General features: G+C 43.3%; 1 protein-coding gene across 1 annotated transcript in view; it reads left to right on the top strand.

Moving 5' to 3' along the window:
* phox2a (paired like homeobox 2A) overlaps window positions 1-2,403 on the top strand; it is a gene marked incomplete at both ends in the record, with an annotated part of 3,889 nt that extends 1,486 nt beyond the window's left edge. Inside the window, 2 exon segments of the mRNA XM_084314160.1 lie at window positions 92-279; window positions 1,906-2,403. Coding sequence (XP_084170286.1) covers window positions 92-279; window positions 1,906-2,403 — 686 coding nt within the window.
* Window positions 2,404-10,429: the final 8,026 nt, after the last annotated feature.

Genomic DNA, 10,429 nt, shown 5'->3' with positions numbered 1-10,429 from the left:
TGTTTAAAGTTGTCTGCGTCATTTAATCAAATGAACGATTGATGGATTCTTCTTCTTTGTTTGAAATAACCAACACTGATCCCCTCCGCAGTTCCGTATAAGTTCTTCTCGGACCCTTCCGGTCTGAACGAGAAGCGGAAGCAGCGCCGCATCAGGACGACCTTCACGAGCTCCCAGCTGAAAGAGCTGGAGCGCGTGTTCGCCGAGACGCACTACCCGGATATTTACACCCGAGAGGAGCTCGCGCTGAAGATCGACCTGACAGAGGCACGAGTGCAGGTTGGTAAGAGCAAGGTTCAGAGACAATTACTGAATATGACATGATAAAACATAATAAAACATAATACAACATAATCTACCTCGACATAATCAATATGGCATGAATGTTTACGTTATCAGTGGCTGTTCATTGTGCTCTTAAAAAGAGACCAGTGCATAATATAGGTATCTGAACTGAATTTATGATAAATTAACATATGATGTAATTGAGGATATAAATAAAGCCATGGCATCATTTGCGCTACTTAATTTTCATGCAGACTGAACACAAGCAAATACATGATAATATTAGGAGGAGCTCGGGTCTGTTGGACTGCATGTGATGTACCATTCCTGAGCTACAGAACCACACACACACACACGCACACGCACACACACGCACACACACACACGCACACACACACACACTTTAAATACTTCAGATACTCAGATCATGTACTTTCCGGTGATGGTATGGAGCCAAATTAATTCCACTGTTGTGGGATAAATCACATGTATTAAAATAAAATTATTGCAGAGCATATCATGTGCACAGAATATAGCCTGCACCATCACAATATGTCTAGTCAATGGTGCATGGTGGGCAGTGACAGTAAATACCACCATTGAAAATTATTAATGCTATAATCTGTCTTGTTTTTACCCCAAACATAAGTACCATGCCAATTAGTATATATGTATCATAGTGAGGCCAGCTGATCTCCAGCGCTGTGTGAAGCCATGGGTGAAGATGTGTTTATCATAACAACACATTAATAACACGTCATATCACATTAATAGCACGTCATAATACCACTGTTTAGTCACGATACAGCATTAATAACATGTCATCATACCCCGTCAACAACACATCATAATATTGCATTAAAAACACGTCATAATAACACATTAATAACACACCATAATAACACCATAATAACACATTATTAACACACCATAATAACACACCATAATAACGCACCATAATAACACACCATAATAACACATTAATAACATATCACTGACACTGTTTAGTGCTCCAGCTTAATTACACCAACCACTATTATTAGAAACCATTTTTACACACACCACTCCGTTGTTAGGCCAGATAGGCTGGACATGAAGATAAGAGTGTTATGTATCCATTTTGAAAAAAATAGACTGTATTGATATTGATATTTAGTATTTAAAAAAAGCAAGTTGTTGCATCTTCAGAAATGTCATTATTGGTAAACAAATATGTGATTCTAACTAGTTGATAGATACTTCAGTAGATACTTTAGTTGATACTCAGATACTTACTTCAGTTGTATTTTAATCAAACCCAGTAGGACATGCATTAACAGCAGTTATTACATGGCGTTTTAACATTCGCCGAAATGCTTGATTGTGATTGGTCAATGCCATGTAATAAGTGGGATAATGTATAGCCTATACTCGGTCATTGTCGGAAAATAATTGACCTTCACTGACGTTTAAAACACCTCGGCGAGGCGCCTCGGTATTTTAAACTCTGTGTCGGTCAATTATTTTGCGACAATGACCTCGTAGCTATACATTATCCCTTACTTAGAATACAGCTCACATATAGCCCTTTTCTGTCGCCCCCCCCCCTCTCTCTCTCTCTCTCTCTCTCTCTCTCTCTAGGTGTGGTTCCAGAACAGGCGCGCTAAGTTCCGTAAGCAGGAGCGAGCGGCCAACTCCAAGTCTGGCAGCGGGAGCTCAGGCAGCAGCGGCAGCAGCAGCGGCAGCAGCACGGCGGGGAAGAAGTCCGGAGAGACACGCTCTTCCTCTGACGACGACGAATCAAAAGAGTCCACCTGCAGCCCCACCCCGGATAGTACCGCCTCCCTGCCTGGCTCGGCCAACGGGAACATGGGCAGCCCCGCCAGTCTGAGCCCTAGCCCCGCCCCCGCTAACGTTGGCTACGTTAACGTCTCTGGTTCCCCGGTTCTCCAGGGGCTGAAGGCTCCGAGCTGGACCAGCCTGGGACCCTCTAATCCCGCCATGGCCCAACCCTCTGCCCAGGCTCCAGAGCTGCTGAAGGCCTGGCAGCCTGCGGACAGTATGAGTGGGCCTTTCGCTGGTGTCCTGTCCTCCTTCCACAGAAAACCCAACCCTGCTATCAAGACCAATCTGTTCTGAAGCACACAGAGACACACCAGGGACATTCTAGCTTTTAAAGAACCCTGTAGTCTACTGACATCTGTCCTGGTCTGCTCTGGTCTGCTCTGGTCTGCCCTGGCCTGCTCTGGTCTGCTCTGGTCTGCCCTGGCCTGCTCTGGTCTGCCCTGGCCTGCTCTGGCCTGCCCTGGTCTGCTCTGGCCTGCCCTGGTCTGCCCTGGTCTGCTCTGGTCTGTTCTGGCCTGCCCTGGTCTGCCCTGGTCTGCCCTGGCCTGCTCTGGTCTGCCCTGGTCTGCTCTGGCCTGCCCTGGTCTGCCCTGGTCTGCTCTGGTCTGTTCTGGCCTGCTTCGTGTGCTCAGTCTCGTTAAGATCTACAGTCTCACTGAACTTCCACAGGGACATGTCAGACACTCCAGGAACTTTTCTAAAGATCTGGTTCAACATGTCACTGAGCATGTGTCACACCACTGATTCTAACTGGACATGACATCAATATACGTCAGACTGTAGCAGAGTGGAGGAAACTCAGACACTTCATATATCCTGAGACGACACGTTACAGTCGTTTATATTGAGTGGGTTGTCAGTTGTCCGTCTTCCTGTCTGGACAAAGTGGGCAGTGTCCCTCATGTTACACGCTCTTCCCCCAGTAGAATGAATGGTGACAGATACGCTGTTACCATAGCGACCAATCTGGTAAATTTTCTCCAAAACAATTAATCTCCAAAAACATGACTTTAGCTCAGAATGCTCATCACTTTCAGGAAAATGTGGTCCCTACTGGTAACAGATGTTAATAAGATATCTGATCCCCATGTCTATACAAATAAAAGGTCCCACTAACATTATCCACACTGAGAGCAGACTCTAGTCTAAACTTTGTGTTTCCCTCCTCTCGTTGCCATAGACCTCTCATGTGTGTCATAATTTATCTGTCCAAATAGTGCCCTCTGTCAACCATGGCATGAGAAAATCTATGTGTTATTAAACTAGTTTCATCTGTGCTTCACACATGCTCTTTACCTCCAACGAGGTCTCCTAAGATTGATTTATCTCTCTCTGACAAGGCAGGGTTTTTTGAATGTCCAGCTTCAGTGCGTTCTCATAGTGTGTGTGGGGGGGGGGGGATTAAATATCCACTCCTGTAGTGTTTAGCAACGGGGCTCTTAAAAATAAACTAGTTAGCTAAACATATAATCCTCCTGTATAGCGTTGCTTTTACATCTCACCCCAATGCAGTGAGATAGACAAAATTACAACAAGAGAGGAAAACACGGTTTGTCTTCGCCACAGGCAGTTCACGCAGGCAATTCCCTTTGATTCAAAATGATGACAATACTTGTCACATGACATTGTGATGACAGGAAGTAGAATCACAGTCCATCTGCAAGAGACGCAAAGAGGTCTGTTCCACTTCATCATCATCATCTACATCATCTCTATGTATCTCAATGTGATGTCCTTCCATTAATGACCCAAACCGTCCTTCATTAATGACCCACCACCACTGTAATGACCTACCAAACTATCCTTCATTAACGACCCACCAAACTGTCCTTCATTAATGACCCACCAAACTGTCCTTCATTAACGACCCACCAAACTGTCCTTCATTAATGACCCACCAAACTGTCCTTCATTAACGACGACCCAACAAACTGTCCTTCATTAACGCGCCAACAAACTGTCCTTCATTAACGATCCAACAAACTGTCCTTCATTAATGACTCAACAAACTGTCCTTCATTAATGACTCAACAAACTGTCCTTCATTAACGACCCAACAAACGGTCCTTCATTAATGACCCACCAAACTGTCCCAGTGAGAGTTGGAGGGGATGTGTGTGTGTTGTATGTACGTTAGGTTGACCTCTCTCACGCATAACCCCCAGTGACTCAGGCCATGTCCAGACGAAGACGATTCCGGTTGTATCCGTCAAAGTATTTTATCGTATGCACCTTTCGTCCACACGGAACCGCGTTTTGGGAGCCTGAATACACTATTTTCTGAGAACGGGTCCCAGAGCGGACAAATCTGAAGACGCAATAATCAGATACACACACATTCACAGACCACTGAAGGTGTACACACACAAGCATGCACACCTGCATACACACACTCACACATGTACGTATGTGCAGACAGTAGACACACGCATGCACAAGCATGCAAATACATACACACACACACAATTAGTCTTTTCTCCATCTCTGTCTCTTATCTATCTCTCACTCTCTCTCTCATCATACACAAACACAGAGTCAGACACACACAAATACACACATGCACACACATACACACACACATACACATAGGTACACAGTATTAAAGGTATTGGAGTAGACACTGTCGTGCACTTAGCGTTCCTCCCAGCGACAGTGTCAGCTCTGGTAGGAATGGTAATCGTGTTCAGATCACTAAGCAAACAGCCAGTCTCCCATGGACCCAACAAAACCTAACTGTTACCAACCAGCCCAGCACTGCTACCATGCCGGAAACCACAAATCCAATTAGGCTTGACCCCTCCCTGCCCTCACATGCACACACACACACGCGTCGCGCACACACACACGCGCACACACACACCCTACAGCCCTCACACACACACACACCCTCCACCCCTGCTCAAACTTTGGGGCGTGGCTGAAGACGGGTCGTGGACCTGCCTCTGTTGGGTCGCAGTATGGCAGCTTTAAAATATACAAGCATGGATGGCTAATGCATGACATCATATTAAAATGGAGGATGACACCCACTCACACCCCCTCACAAATCATCACCCCCTGTTGTCAATCTCTGAATACCCCTCCACCCCCTCTCTCTCCCTCCTCTTTCTGGCCTTCCGACTGGCTCCTCAGGGGCATGGAGCTAGGGGGTTATATAGGGGATTTACAAGGTTCTCCTGACAGAACAGGCTTCATTCTTCATCTTTCACCTCCCTCAGATGGGCTCCAGTTCTTCAGTTGGGAAAAATATAATCCATCCTGTAACTGAATGAATGTGTTATTAATTTCTATGATATTGGATAGGTGGGTTCATGATTAGTGAGTGTGAACTGGTTTCTCCCAAAGCCAGAATCCAGCTGAACTGAAACTCAAAGTTGACGTCATCTGGAGAAGCAGAATGGAGCTGCTCCACTAAACCTAACTCCAGAAAATAGTGTCCAGACCCTGTCACCCGGAAAGGACATTAGCTGTGATCATGTTTGCCGAGTTGCAAAGCTGTAACTCATCATTATACACATATCCCCTTAACGTACCAGTAAACATAACCATTCCCAGTACTGGTTACACACATATCCCCTTAACTTACCAGTAAACCTAACCATTACTGGTACCTATACAAATTAAAAATGCATTTGACAACGTCTTTCCAGGTGACAGGATCTAGACACCACCCTGGGCGATGTGACAAAATCCATCAAGTCAGTCTCCTGTAACATTCCGTGAGTGGGTAACATCATAGATGATATCGTAGGGTTGGTGTGTTTCCTGTGATGCCACCCGTTAAGGGAGGAATAACGACGGAGCAGCTCTAGACCAAACAGAACAAAATCATTGAATTTACATGAATTGTGTTTTAGGGTGGATTTCTCAGATTTTTGGAACTCAACTAAACAAAGATAAAAAAAAATAAGTGTATTTATTATGACCCATTGTTTTGTCTGACCAGAGACCACAGCGAGATCTTTTCTAAAAATGCTACATAAAATCTTGTGACTTGAAAAATGAATTCTGTAATTAGTAATATAAATATTAGGTAGAATTTTCTTTTTCTTTTGACATTGCTTTTTGAGGATTTATTTAATTCCAGAGAGCATCAGTATGTCCATTAAACGTTGAATGGAAGAGCGCTCTAGTGAGTTATAGCACTACTCTACTACATATTCTAATAAAGCTACATTATGGAAGCACAGCTGTGTCCAGTGGGCTGATTATTCTGTGTGGTGAGACGATTATTTTATTTTCAACCTCTGTAAGACTGGTTCAGGTCTTATCTAGCAACACCCTGCTTCACACTCACACAGTTCCACACATTTTCATCTGGGAACTGCCCAGTACAACCACAGTATGACATTGTTGACCACTAGGAGCTGCCCAGTACAACCACAGTATGACACTGTTGACCACTAGGAGCTCCCCAGTACAACCACAGTATGACACTGTTGACCACTAGGAGCTGCCCAGTGCATTTTAGTCAAATTAATAGATAAATAAAACATTTAAAGAGATAATAATCAGTTAAAACTATTTCATACTGAAACAAAGTCAGACAAGGAGATAGATACCGATTTCCTTTCTGTGCGTTCAGTAGAAAGCTATCAGGCTGCAAGCTAGCCTAGTTTAGCACAAATTAATGGAAGGGGATACAGACCAGCTACATTTGACATTTTTAAATTTTGTAATTTAGCTGACACTTTTATCCAAAGCGGTCGACTTACAAGTTCTGTACGACAAGTCAGCAGGAAGGGTAGAATTCTTACAACTGAGTAACAATGTTCATCAAACAGTGCTGAAACTTGGGTGCTGTAGTGATGAGTGCATAGTAGTAAAGACACATTAGTATAGTAGGAAGAGTGCATGATAGTGTATAAGACAGTAAGATGTTTTTCTTTTCTTTTTCTTATTAATTTCAGATATTGATTGAAGAAGTCTGTTTTTAGTCGACGGCGAAAGATTGGTTGGGTTTCGGCTGTCCTAACTGGTGGGAAGTTCGATCCACCATTGTGGAGCGAGGACCGAGAATAGGCGGCTTCTCTTTGATGACCCTCCGGGAGCTGGGATAGGAGTGGGTCTGAGGCGGCCAGAGGATGTAGAGCGGAGGGGTCTTGAGAGGGTGTTGTTAGAGACCATTGACCGGAGCAAGCATAGCTGTTGGCCAAAAACACCTCTCCCTGAGTTTTAAACATAGGTTAGTGGTCCATATCCGCTTCCATTAATTTGTGCTAAGCTAGGCTAGCTTGCAACCGGATAGCTTTCTACTGAACAGAGAGGAAATTGGTATCTATGTTCTTGTCTGACTTTGTTTCAGTATGGAACTGATTATCATTTCTGTTATTTTTTATTTATCTATTTATTTTACTGTGTTTTGTATTGTTATTTAAATTTTGTCTTTGGATCCCAACATAATTTCAAATGAGGGCAACTCAATGATCTTTAAATATATATCCAGGCCGAACTAACAGATTACAGCTACAGATTTCCAGTGTAGGGGAGCTTCACTACATCTACTAGTAGTTTAACTACATTTTTGCAGTAGCTTGTTGGTCGTTTAACTTGTATGGTGTTCACGTTTTTGTTACTATAGTTATGTTCACGGGTCTGGTGGACACACAACATTATTGGGATTTTAAAACAATAAAGCCACAGCAATTAATGTGAAAATACTACACAGTGTCTATGAAGATGTGTTATTTTATATGAGAAAAAGAGGCTTCATCAACAAAAACACCAAATCAACATCAACAAAACACCAAATGAGGGAATATCTTTTGGAAAAATGGTGTTCCATCCCTCCACCTCCAGTAGAGTTCCATCCCTCCATTAGAGTTATATCTCTACAGTAGAGTTCCATCCCTCCAGTAGTTCCATCCCTCCAGTAGAGTTCCATCCCTCCAGTAGTTATATCTCTACAGAGTTCCATCCTTCCATTAGAGTTATATCTCTGAAGTAGAGTTCCATCCTTCCAGTATGTTCCATCCCTCCAGTAGAGTTATATCTCTACAGTAGAGTTCCATCCTTCCAGTAGAGTTATATCTCTACAGTAGAGTTCCATCCTTCCAATAGAGTTCCAGCCCTCCATTAGAGTTATATCTCTACAGTAGAGTTCCATCCCTCCAGTAGTTACAGTAGAGTTCCATCCTTCCAGTAGAGTTCCATCCTTCCATTAGAGTTATATCTCTGAAGTAGAGTTCCATCCTTCCAGTATGTTCCATCCCTCCAGTATAGTTATATCTCTACAGTAGAGTTCCATCCTTCCAGTAGAGTTATATCTCTACAGTAGAGTTCCATCCTTCCAATAGAGTTCCAGCCCTCCATTAGAGTTATATCTCTACAGTAGAGTTCCATCCCTCCAGTAGTTACAGTAGAGTACCATCCTTCCAGTAGAGTTCCATCCCTCCAGTAGAGTTTTTTTTTTTTTTGTATCCACTTTTTCTCCCATTTTCTATATTTTCTCCCATCCCAATTTCGTATCATCCAATTCAACCCTCCCCTGTCACGAACGCTGTTTCTTGCCTCCCACAAGCCGGCTGCAATGTGGACTAAGTCATACATAGCACAAGTCCCCTCCGGTACTTGAGGTAACAGCAGTCGCATCTTTTCACCTGCGCAGCTCGATCTCTCAGTGGCGAGGAGTAACGCGTGGGAGGCTCACGCTGCCCCCGACACTTCCTGATTCTACTGCGCAGGCGCACCAACCGACCTGTAGGAGTCGCTGTCCACAACGCCCGATCCCCACCCATCAGTTTCCCACCCCCTAATACGGCCAATGTGTATTGTACGGACGACCAGCTAAACTGAAAGCAATGTGGAGCGCTGGGATCGAACAGGCGATCCCAGCATCTCCGCATTCGTGGCGAGCGTCTTGCCCACTACGCCACGTAGCCGCCCCATCCCTCCAGTAGAGTTATATCTCTACAGTAGTGTTCCATCCTTCCAGTAGAGTTATATCTCTACAGTAGAGTTCCATCCTTCCAGTAGAGTTCCATCCCTCCATTAGAGTTATATCTCTACAGTAGAGTTCCATCCTTCCAGTAGAGTTATATCTCTACAGTAGAGTTCCATCCTTCCAGTAGAGTTCCATCCCTCCATTAGAGTTATATCTCTACAGTAGAGTTCCATCCCTCCATTAGAGTTATATCTCTGAAGTAGAGTTCCATCCCTCCAGTAGAGTTATATCTTTACAGTAGAGTTCCAGAGACTTGTTCTGGTGGCTTGTGGTCTAACACCTTACTACACTTTGTAGTTTTTTTCCTTAATTTGTCACCCTACTGTACATAACATAACTCAGGACTTTCCCTAAACAATGGCATAGGAACGCAGTACACATGCAATGCGCCAGCGCCACCATGTGTTAAAACAAACAACCAAACAGATGCATTATTGTCCAATACATCAGAGGTTCCCAAACCTTTTTGAACCAATGCACCCCTGAATCTTTCCTCCTTCCCCAAGGCACCCCAACTCCTCGAAGAGTTCAAACATGTATCAGAGCTTAAACTAAAAACGAATCATGATGAATTGGTTGGTTTCGAAATCTGTTTAAAACTGTTAACTGCTAAGTGAGTTACTACAATTGCAATCAAGAGTTCAAATCCATTGAACAAATAATCATATTCCTGTAAAACTGAAAAAACAAGACTATAACAATGAAATTTCAACACCATTAATTTTAATTATTGATGAACAATATTATGAATATTTATGTTATTTTGTTTTGGCTGAAAATAATGCCTTGTAAAAAATGTAATAACAACCAACAAACAAACGTGAATGAGACATGCATGTATACATTTGACCAAAATGTATTTATCCAATGAGTATAATAACAGTAATTGACGTTCATGCATGGGCATGATAATGGCAAGAATGCATTAGCTCAGTCAAGCTTTCATTAAAAAAAAAAAAGTTATGTTGTGCACATTTTAGTGGGACACGTGCGCCTGCTTTTGTGAGCAGTCTCTTTATGCGGGGAAAGATAGTGGACAGCGCCACACGCAGGTCCTCTTCCACTGCCAGCAGTGTGCGTGTCTTGTTCTTGGCGTATGTGAGAGAAGAAAAAGCCAGCTCACACAAGTACAGTAGGAGGTTGAGAAGAAGGGTAAAAGAACCATGACGGATTGACGGCACTCTCTGAGATAGAAGCGATCCAAACCCAGTTCCTGATTGTTTGATTGATTGATTGAATGATTGATTGAAAACTTTATTAACAGATTGCAGAATGGGTACAGTACAGTACAGCTCAATACATACAATTGTTAAGGGGATGCAGACCAGAGAAAGTCTTTCGTCTTGTTTACATCAGGGTCCCCCATTTTCAATTCAT

Source organism: Notolepis coatsorum (assembly GCF_963971535.1).
Source record: "Notolepis coatsorum genome assembly, chromosome: 1".
Lineage (NCBI taxonomy): Eukaryota > Metazoa > Chordata > Actinopteri > Aulopiformes > Paralepididae > Notolepis > Notolepis coatsorum.
Note: the sequence above shows the minus strand (reverse complement) of the source record. Positions and strands in the feature narration are given on the sequence as shown.